We start from the raw sequence: 16884 nt of genomic DNA, 5'->3' as shown, positions 1-16884 counted from the left end.
AGTAGCCCCGGGTAGAGGAATATTAGAGGATAGAGAAGATAGAGAAGATGACGGGGACACTAGTTGCCGCAAATGCTGATTAAAGCTTTTGATGGACTGTGTAACCGGTCCATCGCCAAGTTGGTACGATTCTGGTATTCGCGCACGGCAGATCCCCATCATCGTGACCGTGTTTTCTGTAACCTCGATACCGAATTGCGTTTGGCGGTAGAGAATTATACGTGCCTCTTCATAGATCTGTTTGTTAACCTGCAAGATTGCCTTTTTTCTATTGTAGATATCGTCTCCTCGCTTGGCTGGGATGAACTGGCTCGGAAAGAGATAGTAATATATCTCATATCGAATTTCAAGAGGAAGCTTCTGTAAGAAGTAGCAGGGGGCCTCAGTTCGGTGCCTGTCACAAAAATAGACTTGGAGATGAGGCACCCATTTTATCTTCCCGTTGCATGGATATCCACATGGTTGTAAAGCACGGCAGTAACTGGCCTTTATGCACTGTTTCTGGTGTTGGCGGCATATTGGCATGTAGCCATCCTTGGACCCCCAAACAGATTGCATACATTCATCGCCATATTGAGTTTTTGCGCTGCACCAAGATGGATTATTATTGTGATATCGACATTTTTGTTTGTGCTTAGTAAATTCTTTGCCTGATGACATAATTCTGGACAAAGACGATTGATGATGGTTCTGATGAAACTGCGGGGTTGAAAGTCGAGTACTGCCTATACCCTAGTCCGTGCTTGTATGTTCACCGCCTTTCTATTGACTTACGTCATACCTTGGTGTCCTCTAACTTAGATCGCTTAAGTGGAGCTCAATCATGACGAGCCGTAATACAGATACGATACTGTGTATATTTTATATTTTACATAGCCAGCAATTTACAGCAGCCCTCAGTTAAAAGCAGGTAACTCCACAAAAGTGTCAGACCAAGGTCTTGGCAGTGGGCAAGAAGAGAGTCATCAATGTTGGTTGGTCAAGCCGATTTCGAGAATGACTGTACTGCTCTCACAGAGGTTTCAAAGCCGGGCGCCGTAGGGCCGCTGACAGAGTACCAGGCATGTTGGCCACCATAGGCCGTGACGAGGCTCTAAATTCGTCTTTATGTAATGGATTGATGTACATAGACATAGATAAGGATTAGATAGTGGTATCCTGCATATCGCTTCGGCGAGGGGTCAGGGTATGAATTCACACACACACACACAGACTGTACTGCTCGGTAGTATCCACAAACTGGAAAATCAAGATACCGGAATGCGGAGAGCTGTACGGTCAGAATAGAAGGAACTCAAAGACCGTGATCGAGGAGGTGTGCCGAACGGGAGCTAAAAACGGCCCGATGGCAGTACCCGAAGGCGGTCCGCAGACGCTGGAAAACTCTGCACGGAATGAGGCCATCCCAACAGCCCCAGGTCGGAGACAGAACCACCCAGCAGAAACCCTACGAGCCCCAGTGGTTAAATTTCCCTCATTGGACGATGGCAAAAGAATTACATACCAGACGGTTGCGAGCCTCGTTAGCAGCCTAAAGAAAGTCATCACCCAACAGACCAACATAATCGAGCTAGCAAGGGCAGAAGTCCGTGAAATCAAAACGGAACAAATCACCCTGAGAGAACAGAATGTGAAATTACAGGAAGAGATTCAGGCGCTACGCACCCAGATTGAGAACCAGGCAACTACAATCCTACCCCCAAACCCATGGGCTGAAGTAGCCTCCACAATCCCACCAACGATCAATATACTCCCACGACCCCAGAAAGAACTGAACTGCGTCCGGATCAGTACTGCACAGCCAGAGGCAACGGATAACAATGGAAATAACAATGACAACTTCACAAGGTTCCTGCCTACTGATACTGCCAACAAACATATCAGGACCACCTTATCAAACATAGAATCCACTAAAGATATACAGGTAGCAGGTGTTGGCACCACTAAAACAGGCTATGTAATCAGATTCAGAGATGCTTAGTCGGCCAAAACAGCCCAGAACAACACCGCATGGCTGGAAGAATTGGGGAACGAAACCAAGCTGGTCAAACCCCAATTCGGCATTGTGGTTCACCGAGTGCCAACGGAGGACTTTGACTTGGAGAAGGAAAAGAGAGAAGGGATTGAGAAGATCATGGAAGAAAATGACCTGGCCGAGAAAGGATTTGAAATCGAGGATATTGCATGGCTCAAGAAGAAGGATAGACCGCTGGGAAAGGCCGCATCGATGGGCATCTAGCTGAATACACCGGAGGCCGCAGAATCAATCATCAATAATGGCCTCCTAGTTGGACAAAGATACATTGGAAGTGTGGAACCCTACAAAGTTGAACTAAAGAGATGCTACCACTGCCAGAAGTTTGGCCATCTAGCCTGGTCATGCAAAGAACAGGTAAAATGCGGCCACTGCAGCGGCCAGCATGATCAACGTAACTGCCCTCCAGGCATAAGGCCAAGGTGTGCAGACTGCAATGGGGAACATCCTACTGGACATAAGAGGTGCCAAGCACCTCTTAACCTGAACTCCTCCCAATAATGTCATCAACACTACGTTTATTACAGCTGAACGTCTGGAAATCCAGGGCAGGAATGGAAGCCCTCATTAATGACCACCAGAGCCAGAACCTTGATCTACTTTTGATCTAAGAACCATCAGTTACCACATACCGCACCCATGTGAACTACAGTGCTTGGCGGCTATACTAACCAACATACTCAAATACCGACGAATCCACCCGATACCGCAGCCTGATTTATGTGAATAAAAGAATTTCGACCTCCTCCCATTGCCAAATCCAGTGCAATCACCTAGATCTGGTAGCAATCAGAATATGGACTGCGGAGATACAGTTCCTTATCTTCTCAGTGTACATCCCACCACTGGATGCGCACCAAGCCGCTAGCACGACCGCTGCTGAACCGATACTAGCGGAGATTAAAAACACCATTGAAGAGTATACCAAGGAGCCCAATAAGACCACAAGGCTTATTCTAGCTGGAGACTTCAATCGACATCACCCGGCATGGAGCCACCGCCCCGTTAGCCATGTTTTTACATCTCAAGCGGAAGAGTTAATAAACTTCTTCCAGACATACAAACTCCAATGGTGCCTACCCCCAGGCACGCCAACATACTGGTCACCAAGCCTCCCAGGGAAGGCATCAGTCCTCGATCTGACGCTCACCAATGACCCTGCAAAACTTATGAAATGCCAACTCTATCGGGACAACTACGGTTCAGACCATCGCGGAACATACTCCGAATGGGACCTACGACCAGAACGCAACGAAAACCCAAAACCAAAGAGAGCATATGACAGAGCGGATTGGGATAAAATCGGCTCAGCCTTGCTGGAACTACTTGGTCAAGGACCTGAGATAAGCTCCGCCGCAGACCTCGACTATGAAGTTAACCGACTAGTTGAAGCAACAACGACAGTCCTTGATCAACAGGTGCCTCTACAGAAGCCATCCCCCTACTCGAAACGATGGTTCACCCCAGAGCTCAAATCCCAACAGGTTATAGTAAACCAAGTTCATAGAAGATGGCAGAGCAGCTGTGCTACCCTAGGCAGCAGCCACCCAATTACCACATCCCTCTTCAACGACATGCGTCATAAACGACGAGAATGGACTAGAACCATCGAGAAGGTCAAAGCCGCCCATTGGAAGGAGTTCCTAGACAAGGCCCAAGAAGGCCACCTCTGGAAAGCAGCAACATACATGCGCCCACGAGACCCCTATACAAATATCCCGCCACTAAAAGTGGGATCCGAAGAAATCACCGAAAACGACGCAAAGGCCAGAGTGCTCCTAGAAACCTTCTTCCCGAAGATGGCAGACCCAGAAATAGAAGACCCAGTACCACCCTCAGAGGGAATACCATGGTACCCAATCACCGAACTGGAGGTACATCGGTCACTCAAAGCCGCTAAGGGAACGACGGCCCTGGGGAAGGATGGGATCATAACCCTTGTCTGGAAACATCTATGGCCATATCTCCAGAAGATGATCACGTACATCTTTTCAAGATCAGTAGAATTAGGCCACTATCCTCACCAGTGGAAGCAAGCGAGAATCATAGTGCTGAGGAAACCCGGGAAGCCAGACTATGGTGTACCAGAAGCATACCGACCTATTTCTCTACTGAATACCCTAGGGAAGATACTAGAAGCCGTCATGGCTCGCAGACTGTCATTCTGGGCTGAGTCCTATAAACTACTTCCAGACACCCAGTTTGGAGGCCGGCCAGGACGAAACACAGAACAAGCGCTCCTAACCCTGGCAAACGCGATTGATCGCGCATGGCTACGGTCAAAGGTGATCACGCTGGTGGCATTTGATCTCACAGGAGCATTCAATGGAGTGAATGATTCAAGCCTTGACGCCCGCCTACAGGCCAAAGGCATCCCAACCGTAGCCAGGCGCTGGATCCGGAGCTTCATGGAGAACAGGTACGCCGGCATCTCCTTCGATGATTTTCAGACGGAGATCTCCCCGCTCGAGCATGCTGGTCTGGCACAGGGATCCCCGCTGTCCTCAATCTTATTTAGATTTTTCAACTCCGACCTGGTCGACCAGCCAGTCGACCACCATGGCGGCGCGTCAGCGTTTATTGATGACTATTTTCGATGGCGAGCCGGTCAGTCTGCAGAAGACAATATTAGAAAGATTCAGGAAGAGGATATCCCCCGCATCGAGGCATGGGCCTGACGAACGGGATCCTCATTTAACGTGAAGAAAACAGAACTAATCCATCTAACAAGGTTCAAAAGACAGCACGGGGTAGGACAGATCATAATAAATGGGACGGTAATCAAGCCAAGCGATACAGTAAAGCTTCTAGGCGTGATCTTTGACAAGGAGATGCGGTGGAAGGAACATGTGCAGCAAGCAGTCAAGCGAGCAACCCAGGTGAATATCGCCCTGGGGGGACTGAGACACCTCCGCCCAGAGCAGATGAGACAAATCTACCAAGCATGCGTGACACCAATCGTGGATTATGCATCCACCGTCTGGCACAACCCACTAAAGGATAAGATACACCTGAGAACACTGGGAACTGTACAACGAACCGCCCTTATTCGCATTCTCTCTGCCTTCAAGACGGCGTCCACGGCAGCCCTAGAGGTGGAAGCCTATGTGCTTCCAACCAATTTACGACTTAAACAACGTGCCCAAATAGTGGCTGCCCGCCTCAGCACCCTTCCAGAGGATCACCCAGGCCATACAGTAGTGACCCGAGCAGTAACGCGGAGCAACCATATAGGAAGTGGACCTCGATTTCCTCTAGCAGAGACCCTGCGGATAATGAACCTCACTCGACTCCAGGCTCTGGAGACAATTGATCCAACACCCCCACCACCGTGGCAGACACTAGCATTTATAGAAATCGACATTGAAGCAGACCACGACAAAGCTAAAGAGAAAGCATCTGCTAGACAAAAAGCAGCCGGTATCACAGTCTTCTCGGATGCATCAGGCCAACAGAATGTTCTAGGAGCTGCAGCGGTAGCTCTAGATCAGAACTAGCACATCATCCAACACCGGAAAGTCTGTATTGGCTCCATGGAATACTGGTCAGTATATACAGCTGAGCTCATGGCAATATATTATGCTATCAGCCTTGTCCTTAAGATCGCGTTAGAAAACTGGGACACCACAGCAAGCCAACAGGAACCAGCAACTATCCTCAGTGATAGCATGTCAGCATTACAGGCTATCTCGAATGCACGGAACAAGTCGGGCCAGAGGATTATTCAAGCGGTTCGGCAATCAGCTCGGGAGTTAAAAGCACGGGGAATTCCGCTCCGACTCCAATGGGTACCAGGACACTATAGTGACCTGGGAAACGAGGCGGCCGATCGACTGGCTAAAGAAGCAGTTGGCCTAGATAAAGAACATCCCTTCCAACATCTTCTCTCACGAGAAAAAGGTTTCATCCGCAACCGAATCCAAGAAGAATGGGAACGGGGATGGAAGACGTCCAAGAACGGTGGCCACCTTTGGCGGATAGATAGAAATCTACCCGCAGTTCGTACCTGGAGAATGTATGGCTCGCTACCACGCAATCGAGCCTACCTGCTCACCCAACTCCGAACCAGCCACTCATGGCTAGCAACACATGGCAAACTACATGGCCATAGAGAGGATGACAAGTGTGAATGTGGAGCGATAGAAACAGTGGTTCACGTCCTGATTCACTGTCCCAAATTGAAGACCATACGACAAGAACTACGGAAGAAGATCGGGACTGCATTTAACAATATCTCGGACATGCTGGGAGGAGGATCTCAAGGTAAGCAAGGTAAGGAGGGTGATATGCAAGGCGGTAGCATCTTAGGTGCAGTACTCGACTTTGCAGAGGCATCACAGAGGTTTCAAAGCCGGGCGCCGTAGGGCCGCTGACAGAGTACCAGGCATGTTGGCCACCATAGGCCGTGACGAGGCTCTAAATTCGTCTTTATGTAATGGATTGATGTACATAGACATAGATAAGGATTAGATAGTGGTATCCTGCATATCGCTTCGGCGAGGGGTCAGGGTATGAATTCACACACACACACACAGACTGTACTGCTCCTCTTGTTATGTCTCTCGCCTCTAAACCTACATCTGTCTCAATCTCCTTCAACACGTTCGATATTGAACTCGTATTTGCATTGAGTTCTCACCTACAGGGTTTCCGGAAACTGGTGTCACCGCAGTATACACTCTTTTTGTTTCTGGAGCCCCTAATGTGAAACTAGATAAAATGGAATACTATATAATGCTCGGATATCCCAGGCCCTCCTTTTAAAGAGAGATTAATAAATAATAGAGAGTATATATCAATCAACAAAATTCAATCTACAGCGTATGAAATCCTATAATAGAAACTCGCCCGTCACTATACCCAAGAGCAAGGGTGGCATCCTTGACAGCTGAAGTTTCAAATTGACGATGCTCGGGAGGAAGCCACAGTAGATTCTCACCTCCCAATGCAACCCAGTTGTTTGATAAAGATATTTGAGGATTAATACTGTATGAAGTCAGGCCGCAATTATGATGGAGTTGTGGAATGGTGGCGGACCTAGTGGCAGGATTTTCTACGGTATGGAGAGAGAAGGCCACTGAATGAACCGAACTTGAATGGCCCCGAAGGGTCTGCAATTCAGAGCCAGTCTTGACGTTCCAGATCTTGATAGTGTCCATCGCTAGAGCCTGAGGCTAGGGTTTGCCATCCGGAGAGAAGGCCACTGAATGAACCGAGTATGAATGGCCCCGAAGGGTCTGTAGTTCAGAGCCAGTCTTGACGTTCCAGAGCTTGATAGTGTCATCGCTAGAGCCTGAGGCTAGAGTTTGTCCGTCCGGAGAAAAGCCCACTGAATGAACCGAACTTGAATGGCCCCGAAGGGTCTGTAGTTCAGAGCCAGTCTTGATATTCCAAAGCTTGACAGTCTTATCATCAGAGCCTGAGGCTAGGGTTTGCCCATCCAGAGAGAAGGCCACTGAACGAACTGAATCTGAATGGCCCTCGAGTGTTTGTAGTCCTGGGCTCCATAAATTCTCCACCTGTGGTAGTATGTGCAAGTGTTTGGGTATACTACCAGAAAATATCCTTCTAACAATACTTTGCATTGGTGAAAATACTAGCCCGGAACTGTAAAGTTGGAGTGGAGCAATACCCGCAATGTAAGTGTTTTTAAGAATGAATTGTTTAGCATCATAGAGAAAGCCAGAAATTTCAACATCTATGCCCTTCTGTAATTATAATCTTAGTTATGTGTCAAGTATAGATGATAGGGGAAACTTACCCCATCCCCAGACTGTACCGCATCTATCATTGCTACTGCTTCTGATATAACACCCATTAGGCTCAGCGCCTCCAACCAGTGAAGAAAATGCTTTTTCAAAAAATCAAAAGCTAGGGACTCAACAATACGAGCTTCGCTATGATTAAGATGGTATGCCCAGTACTGACAGGCGTATTGCAGATCCGCTGAGAGATTCTGATTTACAGCCTGCCTGTCAATATCATCTCGCTGTGTCCTGTAACTTGGTAGGCCACAAATATTATGCTTGAGACTCGTGTTTATGACATGAAGGTAATGCAGTGCTATCTTCTGGTATGTCTTTCTCTCATCTATATGGAAAAGGCTTTCCGTGGTCAAGAGGTAGTCTTGAAAAGATAAGTGCAGGATTCGGATTGGAACATCTTTGTCGCTTGGTATGTTCAGCACTGAGTGTAATAGATCTAATAGTTCGTTGATAGTTTGTTCAGGCAGATTAAGAAGCCGTGCAAGCGACTTGACGGACAGTGGTGTAGCAAGAAGAATAATAACCCCAACAATATCCCGGAATTCTTTCAGAAGCTCTTCTGGGTCGTCCTCTTTATCTCCCATGAGTTGATTTAAGATAGGGAGGTAAACTTTGCCTATCTGAGATGCAGATGTGGTTACTTGGAATTTAAGAAAGTCCTGAAGATGCTTTTTTGGATGTGTTCCTTCCTTAATAAAGCGGCATGTCGTGGCGGCAAAAATAAATAATGGAACAGCCATCTGCACCAATTCTTTGATAGCTTCATTCCCGGGCCAGTCGTTAGAGAATAAGCGTTCATCACGTATTTTAGAAAGCTTGTCTTCCAGGTACACGCGGATGTCGTGTTCAATCTTGGGCTTGGGAAGTTCATGGAGGACAAGATCTTGATAAGAATTATCTTGATTAAAGCCAAGGCAGACTGCCAATTCAGGTCTGCTAGTCAAGAATATTCGGAGACGTATAGATTTTGATTTCTGCACCTGGGGCAGAAGTTGAAGTATGGCCCGTATGTCGCCCGCATGTTCATATTCATCTAATGCTTCAATCCCAATCGTGATGGTTATAGGCTCACTTTGATTCAGGCTAAGTAATGGTTGGAGAAGCAGTTTATCAAATTATTCTTTTATCCATTTTCCTGAAATGTATGGGTCAGTATTAATTGCCATTTCAATATGAGGAATCAAAGCAGGAACCCGGAGCAGAAGCTGTGCACAAATTGTGGTGAAGAACATCTTGGCAGTACAGTATGGATGGATGGATGGATGGATGGATGATTTCATTTACCCTGACCCCTCGCTACTCTAGCGATATGCAGGTTACAACCACTATCTGTATCCTTGTAGCTCTAATTACAGTCATCGTCACATTTCTTACGGGCGAACTTTATGCCTCGCCTAGGGGCCTGTGGTCGGCCTTTGCCTTGGGTTCTGTTGTTGTGGGTCCTTTGGCCCACGGCTACAAAACCTTTGAGATGCTTCCGCAAAGTCCAGAACAGCATCTAGAATGCCGCCTGGCGCAGAGCTGCTAGTAATCCCTTGTCCCTTTGCTCCAAGCATGAGCGATACGTTGCCGAACGCGTCGCCGGCCTCCTTCCGTAGTCTCTGTCGTTCTGTTGTTAATCTCGGGCAGTCGATTAGAATGTGGACGACCGTTTCTTTCGCTCCACATTCACATTTATTATCCTCGCGATGCCGGAGAGCTTTCCCATGGGTTGCAAGCCAAGAGTGTCCTGTTCGTAGTTGAGTTAGTAAGTAAGCCCGGTTCCGGGGCAACGATTGGTATAGCCGGCGGGAACGGATGGCCGGGAGCTTGGTATCAATTCTCCGTAGGTGGGTTCCTTTATTGGATGTCTTCTATTCGTCTTCCCATTCCTTTAAGATCTGTCTTCGAATTGCCGCTTTCTCCCGCGAGACCGGTCGACAGAAGGGGTGTGTCTTAGTCGGGCCAACCGCTGCCTTGGCTAGGCGGTCCGCTGCATCGTTCCCCAGATCGTCACAGTGACCGGGGATCCATTGGAGACGGAGAGGAATGCCGCGGCTATCTAGTTCGTAAGCTGACTGGTTGATTGCCTCGATCACTCTTTGTCTAGATGTGTTGCGTGGGTTCTTGATGGCTTGTATTGCTGACTTGCTATTACTCAGGATTGTTATTGCTTCACCCGCTCCGGGTCTGGTGGACTGTCCGTTTTGGTGGAAGATTTTGAGCGCCAGACTGATTGCGTAGTAGACGCCAATTAGCTCAGCTATGTGGATGGACCAATGTGCCATTGAGCCTATAGCCGTTTTGCGAGACGCCACTATGTTCTGGTTGCGGTCTAGGACCACTGCCGCTGCCCCCAAGTGGTTGTCATGTCCTGAGGCGTCGGAGTAGACCACTTGGTGAGGGTTTGCGAGGAGGGATGCGGCGTTCTTCCGTGCCTTTTCTCGGTCTGGGTTGATGTCAATTTCCTTAAATGCTGGTAGTTTCTACGGGGCTGTCAGTTTGGGATTGATAGTCTCTAATCTGCTGAATTGCTCAAGGCTCATGGTTTTCATGGCTTTAGCAAGGGGAAATTGCGGGCCGCTGCCATTGCCACCATTATCCCGTCGTCTTCTGGCCCTCAATAGTACTCCTTGTATCGGGTGGTCCCACGGGAGTGTGAGTAAGTTGACAATGGTTATCTGCGCTCTCTGGCGGAGACGAAGGCGGGTCGGTAGTGTGAACAGTTCGACTTCCATAGTGGCGGTCGCCACCGACTTAAATGCTGACAGAATTCGTATGAGCGCTGATCTCTGGACTGTGTTGAGGGCCCTGAGATGCATCTTATCTTTCGTGGGGCTGTGCCAGACCATGGACGCGTAGTCTACAATCGGGGTGACGCAGGCTTGGTATAATTGTCGCATTTGGCCTGGGCGCAGATATCGCAGGCCACCCAGCGCCGTGTTGACTCTCGTGGCTCTCTTTAACACCTGTTGTACATGCGGTTTCCATCGGAGCTCATTATCGAATACCACGCCGAGGAGTTTGGCGGTGGTGCTTGCTTTGATGGTGGTGCCCTGTATAATCAGCTGTCCTTTACTCAGCTTGTTCTTTTTCCGGGTCAGATGGATTAGTTCTGTTTTCTCTGCCGCGAAGTATGAGCCTGTTTGTTTCGCCCACTGTTCGATCCGTGGAATGTTGTCCTCCTGCAGTCTTCGGAGGTTCTCGTCTGCGGACAATCTCATGACCCATCGGAAATAGTCATCAATGAACGCTGATGAGCCGCCTTTGTGGTCGACCGGCTGGTTTACCAAATCAGCGTTGAAAAAGATGAACAGTATTGGCGATAATGGAGATCCTTGGGCCAGACCCGCGTTCTCCAGGGGAACTATGGTGATTCAAAATCGTCAAAGGTAATGCTAGCGGTCCGCTCTTCCATAAAGCTAGTGATCCAGGCTCGGAGAACCGACGGAATCCCTTTCGCTTTGAGTTGGCTGTCGAGAACACCTCCATTGACCCCGTTGAAGGCCCCTTTGAGATCGAACGCGACCAGCGTTATTACCTTGGATCGGAGCCATGCCTTGTCAATTGCATTAGACAGTATCAGAAGTGCCTGTTCTGTGTTGCGTCCTGGTCTACCGCCAAACTAAGTGTTTGGCAGTAGGTTATAGGTCTCTGCGTAGTAAGAGAGACGTTTTGCAATAACCGCTTCTAGGACCTTGCCAAGCGTGTTCAGGAGCGAGATCGGTCGGTACGCTCCCGGGATGGCATAATCCGGTTTGTTCGGTTTCCGGAGGACCACGATTCTCGCTCTTTTCCATTGTTGTGGGTAATATCCGAGGTTAATTGATGCTGTGAAGATCTGGAAGATCTCTTCGCTGAGGTACGGCCAAATTTGCTTCCATACCAGCGTTGGGATTTCGTCTTCTCCTGGAGCCTTCCTGGTTTTCATGCGCTGTAGGGCTCGGTAGACCTCTTCCTTAGTGATTGGATCCCATCGAATTTCTTCATTGTGTTCTGGGTCTTCCATGGCTTCTGGTGCTGCCATCTTGGGGAAGAATGCGTCCATGAACAATTTGGCTTTACATGCATTGTCTACCACCTCATTTATGCCGTCTTTTAGTGGTGGAATACAGCTATACGATTCCCGCGGTTTCATGTATGATGCTGCTTTCCAAAGATGTCCTTCTCCCGCCTTATCAAGGAACTCCTTCCAGTGTTGTGATTTGACTTTCTCGATGGTTCGCGCCCACGCGTGGCGTTTTCTTTGCATGTCTTGGAAAAGGGCATTCAATACTGTGTGTTGGCGGCCTCTTGTGGCGCAGCTCTCTTGCCATTTGCGACGGGCCCTGTTGACCTCTCCTTGTTGTAATTTCAGCTCTGGGGAGAACCATCGTTTGGCGTACGGTGATGGTTTCATTTCTGGCGTGTGTTGGTCTATGGCCTTTGTTGTACAGGAGATGAGCTTTTCTACTACTCTATCGAGCTCTGTGATCGACTGGATTGTAGAGAGAGGGGCCATCTGAGCGTGCACTGATTTCCCAATCTTTTCCCAGTCTGATCGGTCGTATGCCTTCCTAGGTTTTGGTTCTGCGTTCCATACTGGTTGAAGGGACCATTGCGAGTAAGTGGCCCGGTGATCCGACCCATAGTGGTCATGGTACAGGTGGCATTTTACGACGCTCTCTGGGTGGTTGGTGACCATGAGATCGATGGTTGAGGTGCTTCCAGGGTGGCTTAATGACCAATATGTAGGTGTGCCCCGGGGGAGGCATGAATGGAGTCCAAGTCCTTAGAAGAAGCTGACTAGTTCCTCCGCGTGTTTAATTGCCACCGTGGAGATCCGATTACGACTCCACATTGGGTGATGGCGGTTGAAGTCTCCAGCCATGATGATCGATGTCGTTCTGCTCGAGGCTTCGGTTGCTTACTGAATAGCGGATTCTATTTTGTTCAACAGCGGCTGTACTGATATCTCTCCTGCCCTTTGGCTAGGATTGGTTGGCTGGACGTATACTGAGAATATTAATATTTGTCTTTCTGTCGTGCATAATTTGATTGCAGTAACATCGGGATGGTACTTCTCATCCAAGAACCACCGCTAACCGCATACAATACACACGTTAATCATAGCGCATGGCGCCTATACCAACCAACGTATCAAGGAGACTCGAGGAGACGCAGTCTGCTCTATGTCAACCGAAGAATCTCTACATCATCATATCAACAGATCAAATGCAATGTCTAGATTTTGTGTCTGGTGGTCGTTAATTAGCGCTTCCATGCAGGGTCTCGCTTTCATAGTGTTCAACTGTAGTATGCTCAGGTTTGGTGTGGTCATTGCAATGATGGAGGCAGTGCGGGCCTGGGGCAAGTCCTATCACCAGTTGGGTGTTCTCCAGCACAGTTGAGACATTTTGCTCTCATGCCTAGTGCGCAGTTTCGTTGATCGTGGTCACCGGCACAGTGTCCGCACCGTGCCCATTCTTTGCATGCCCATGCCAAATGGCCAAAACCTTGGCACTGGTAGCACCTCTTCTCTTTCACTTGGAAGGGTACCACGCTGCCAATATGGGTGCGTCCGACCAGCAGGCCATGGTCCATTAGCCATTCTGCGGCCTCGCGGCTGTCGAACCAGATCCCAAGCGATCCATGTTTTCCAATGGCGTTCTCTTTGTCTTTCTGGAGCCAGGCAATTTGACTGATTCGAAATCCATGCAGTCCCATCTCATTCTCCTCCATGATTTTGTGGATGCGTGCGTCGTCATCTTGCAATGATATGAGCTCTTCTGTAGGCGTTCGGTGCACAACTACCCCGAACCGTGGCCGGACCAGCTTGGTGTTGTTCCCCAGTTCTCCCAGCCATTCGGTGTTGGATCGTGCTGTGTCGGCTTAATCTTTGTTGTGGAACCGGATCAGGTATCCTGTTCTGGTGACTCCGACCCCTAGAACTTGTGTATCCTGTGTTGCAGGTGCATTGGCAAGCGCTGTCTGGATTTGGGCCATTGCCACTTCCGGCGGTAGGTTTTTCCTAAATATGGTAGTGTTGTCGCAGTCATCACCAGCCTCTCCCCTTTGAGTGCTTATTCTGATACAGTTGGTCTCTCTAGCCTGTCTTTTCCTGCCTCCGGGCAGTGCGCTCCCTGGGGCTGCTTGTGCTTTGTTTCCATTTGCTACCACTGCTGCCCACGATGGGTGGTCACTTACGGTAGTTGGGGTAGTGATCGCACTCCGTAGAGACTGCAATTCCTGGATGATTATGGGGTGTCTGTCGCTGGAGCATGTGCTGGAGTGGGTCCTTGTAACTTGGACTTTGATTTCTTCCAGTTCACGTTGTGTTGTTGCCAAGGCTTCATGTAGCCTTTGTAGCTCTTGCTGGTGCTTGGTGTCCCTTCGCAGTAATTCTTCGCGTAAGCCCTTTACTTCCTGGAGCAGCCTCTGTGTTGTTGTTTCGTTGCTGTTGGTGTTGGGGTTAGAGTTAGTCGTCTTGGCGAGCGTGTTGCCTCAGAGGGTTGTTGCCAGTCTATTTTTCTTATGCTTGAGATGTGTTGTTTTGTTTTGGTTGTCAATTTCCTGTTCTTGACTGAGATACGCTGGTTGCTTAATCTCCCGACCTGATTTGCTTCGCTGTATCCCTGGTGGTGTTGTTAGGGTGTCGTCAGGATTTGGGGTGCGTGTCGCGTCGCAACCCATAGCGGCGCGGGTCGCGGGCATGGCTAGCGTTGCCGCGTCGGATCGTTAACCACAACATAACAATCGATTCAATAATTCTCTTCTCCTTTCTAGCAGTTTTCGCAGCTCAGGTTCGTCACCTCGAGATACAGTCCTCCTGGCAGTACAGTAGTTTGCACCTTCAGAGTAACAACTGACACTCTCTTCTCTTTCATCTGAAACAGTGCCAAGAAGACACTACTATAAATATAGAATAGTGGAGGAATAATGTTAATGCGGAAACATTACTTTACCTCTCGATACGGATTTTTATTTACAATACATGTATGATGATAAAACACAATTCTGGAATATTCGACTGTGTCTGGGCACGCGTCCAGACAATGTCTGGTAAACCTGGCACTTTGTCGTTTGAAATTATCTCGTATTCTGTTGCCATCACAAGATACAGAACCATTGACCTTTGGAACAGGTTTCCATCATACGCAGAACGGCTAGTGCCCTGGAGCACTGGTTGAGGAGGAACGCACACATCTCATGCAGCTGCTAGTCATTCCTTCAGCCTGTCAGTTGCGGCCATACAACGAGCTCCAAAACTAACCGTGGCAACGCTAATATTAGGTTCGCTAGCACGACGTATCATTCTAACAGTGCAACTCGGTGTGATACAGTAATAGATGATAAATAAATTAACGCAATCTAAGGTTATCTGTTGATGCTGTGAGAGGCCTTCCCAAAGCCACTGCCTCGTCTCGAAACGCATCCAGAAACACATCCTTGCTCTGCACCAAGGAAACCCTTTTTTGTCGATCCGGCATGTTAATATAGAAGGTCTTATCCTGCATATAGCAAGTTAAATGCTCACTGAAGCTTTGCTGAACCAATAATCTATATAATGAACGCAAAGTTTCCACATCAAAATTTTGGAAACTATCATAGAGGTTATCCTGCTTTAGTAGCATGCTTACAGATTCAGAATCTGTACTGGAGGTGTTCTTGGAAAGCACAAGCACTATAGATTGGAGAATATCGTCTGATAAAGAGGTTTGTTTGTCTAAGGCATCAATGGCAGATTGCCTCACATCCTCTTCAGAATGCTCCAGCTGACGCACTATAGCTTGGAGAATATTGTCTGATAAAGTGATCTGTTTGTTTAAGGCATAATTGGCAGACTGCCTCACATACCCATTAGAATCCTCCAGTCGACGCACTATAGCTTGGAGAATATCATCTGACAAAACAGTTTGTTTGCCTAAGACATTAATGGCGGTCCGCCTTATAGACTTATCAGAATCCTCCAGTCGACGCGCTATAGCTTAGAGAATATCATCTGACAAAGAGGTTTGTTTGCCAAAGACATAAATAGCGGGATGCCTCACATGCCTATTAGAATCCTCCAGTCGATGGACTATAGCTTGGAGACTATCGTCCGATAAAGTGGTTTGTTTATCTAAGGCATAAATGGCGGACCATCTCACATATTCTTCAGAATCCTCCAGTCGACGCACTATAGCTTGGAGAATATCATCTGATAAAGTGGTTTGTTTGCCTAAGACATCAATGGCAGACTGCCTCACATACCCTTCAGAATCCTCCAGTTGACGCACTATAGCTTGGAGAATATCGTCTGACAAAGAGGTTTGTTTGCCAAAGACATAAATAGCGGACTGCCTCACATACCATTTAGAATGCTCCAGTCGATGCACTATAGCTTGGAGAATATTGTCTGGCAAAGAGGTTTGTTTGCCCAAGGTATTAATAGCAGACTCTCTTACTTCCCCTTTAAAATCTTCCAGGCAATGTACTATAGCTTGGAGAATATCATCTGACAAACAGGCTTATTTGTCTAAGGCATCAATGGCGGACTGCCTTATATACCATTCAGAATGCTCCAGTCGATGCACTATAGCTTGGAGAATATTGTCTGGCAAAGAGGTTTGTCTGCCTAATGCATTAATGGCAAACCACTCCAAGTCGCTGGAAACATTCTGTCCTAGAAGATATGCTATCAGGTTTACAAGACAAACCGAGAAGTTTGATCGATGCCGCAGAGCTTGTAGGATAGCATTCTTTACATCTTCAGGCTCCCCTTCATTCATCATACTAATCAAGACATTGTCGGGAAACTCCATTTCACGGCATAACGTCATTTCTCCCCGAAGCTTGTATTCAAAAAGTGCCCATTGTTTCAACTGGGCCTCGATCAGTGTTCGAAGATTCTCTAAGCCGGAGTTTGGAGGCACTTCACCGAAGCAATGCATGAGAATCCGTTGATGTGCTGGACCCAGGAAGTCGTGCGGTTTATCCTCCATCAATTGAAAGAACCTACACAGTTGTTCTTCATCTTGGCTCTGGAGTAACCCCGCTACAAATCGCCAAAAGACGTCATAGCGTCCGCTGTATTTTTCTTGCTGAAGGAGCCTTTCTGGAGTATTTCTACTATATTCTTCTGAA

At 48.0% G+C, this 16884-nt stretch overlaps 6 protein-coding genes across 6 annotated transcripts, besides 4 other annotated features; 2 read left to right on the top strand and 4 right to left on the bottom strand.

Moving 5' to 3' along the window:
- Nucleotides 1-1345: 1345 nt before the first annotated feature.
- TSTA_110050 (uncharacterized protein) lies at nt 1346-2239 on the top strand (the record flags this gene model as incomplete). Its single annotated transcript, XM_002488536.1, has 2 exons — nt 1346-1957; nt 1982-2239. The coding sequence occupies 2 exons, from the start codon at nt 1346-1348 to the stop codon at nt 2237-2239; spliced, it is 870 nt and encodes a 289-aa protein (XP_002488581.1).
- Nucleotides 2240-2420: 181 nt separating this feature from the next.
- TSTA_110040 (reverse transcriptase, putative) lies at nt 2421-6399 on the top strand (the record flags this gene model as incomplete). Its single annotated transcript, XM_002488535.1, has 5 exons — nt 2421-2429; nt 2851-4646; nt 4678-4734; nt 4776-5511; nt 5533-6399. 5 exons carry the CDS (start codon nt 2421-2423, stop codon nt 6397-6399), a joined length of 3465 nt encoding a protein of 1154 aa, XP_002488580.1.
- Nucleotides 2734-6237: a mobile genetic element.
- Nucleotides 6400-6849: 450 nt separating the features above from the next.
- Nucleotides 6850-8821, bottom strand: TSTA_110030 (WD repeat-containing protein, putative; the record flags this gene model as incomplete). Its single annotated transcript, XM_002488534.1, has 4 exons — nt 6850-7179; nt 7249-7743; nt 7797-8736; nt 8781-8821. 4 exons carry the CDS (start codon nt 8819-8821, stop codon nt 6850-6852), a joined length of 1806 nt encoding a protein of 601 aa, XP_002488579.1.
- Nucleotides 8822-9046: 225 nt separating this feature from the next.
- Nucleotides 9047-9073: a microsatellite.
- A 3-nt stretch (nt 9074-9076) lies between these two features.
- On the bottom strand, nt 9077-11271 carry TSTA_110020 (uncharacterized protein; the record flags this gene model as incomplete). The annotated part of the gene is made up of 7 exons (XM_002488533.1): nt 9077-9129; nt 9154-9227; nt 9265-9529; nt 9574-9637; nt 9750-10265; nt 10410-11060; nt 11095-11271. 7 exons carry the CDS (start codon nt 11269-11271, stop codon nt 9077-9079), a joined length of 1800 nt encoding a protein of 599 aa, XP_002488578.1.
- Nucleotides 9396-11153: a mobile genetic element.
- Nucleotides 11141-12796: a mobile genetic element.
- Nucleotides 11405-13501, bottom strand: TSTA_110010 (reverse transcriptase, putative; the record flags this gene model as incomplete). Its single annotated transcript, XM_002488532.1, has 2 exons — nt 11405-12494; nt 13235-13501. Coding segments are annotated over 2 exons (1357 nt in total), but the record flags the coding sequence as incomplete, so codon positions are not given.
- Nucleotides 13502-15119: 1618 nt separating this feature from the next.
- On the bottom strand, nt 15120-16855 carry TSTA_110000 (uncharacterized protein; the record flags this gene model as incomplete). The annotated part of the gene is made up of 2 exons (XM_002488531.1): nt 16309-16855; nt 15120-15705 (listed from the first exon to the last, which is right to left on the bottom strand). The coding sequence occupies exons 1-2, from the start codon at nt 16740-16742 to the stop codon at nt 15120-15122; spliced, it is 1020 nt and encodes a 339-aa protein (XP_002488576.1). The 5' UTR covers nt 16743-16855.
- Nucleotides 16856-16884: the final 29 nt, after the last annotated feature.

Source organism: Talaromyces stipitatus, genomic scaffold, assembly GCF_000003125.1.
Source record: "Talaromyces stipitatus ATCC 10500 scf_1105507295491 genomic scaffold, whole genome shotgun sequence".
NCBI classification, from domain to species: Eukaryota; Fungi; Ascomycota; class Eurotiomycetes; order Eurotiales; family Trichocomaceae; genus Talaromyces; species Talaromyces stipitatus.
The sequence above is the reverse complement of the archived record's forward strand: the minus strand, read 5'-3'. Positions and strand labels throughout refer to the sequence as shown.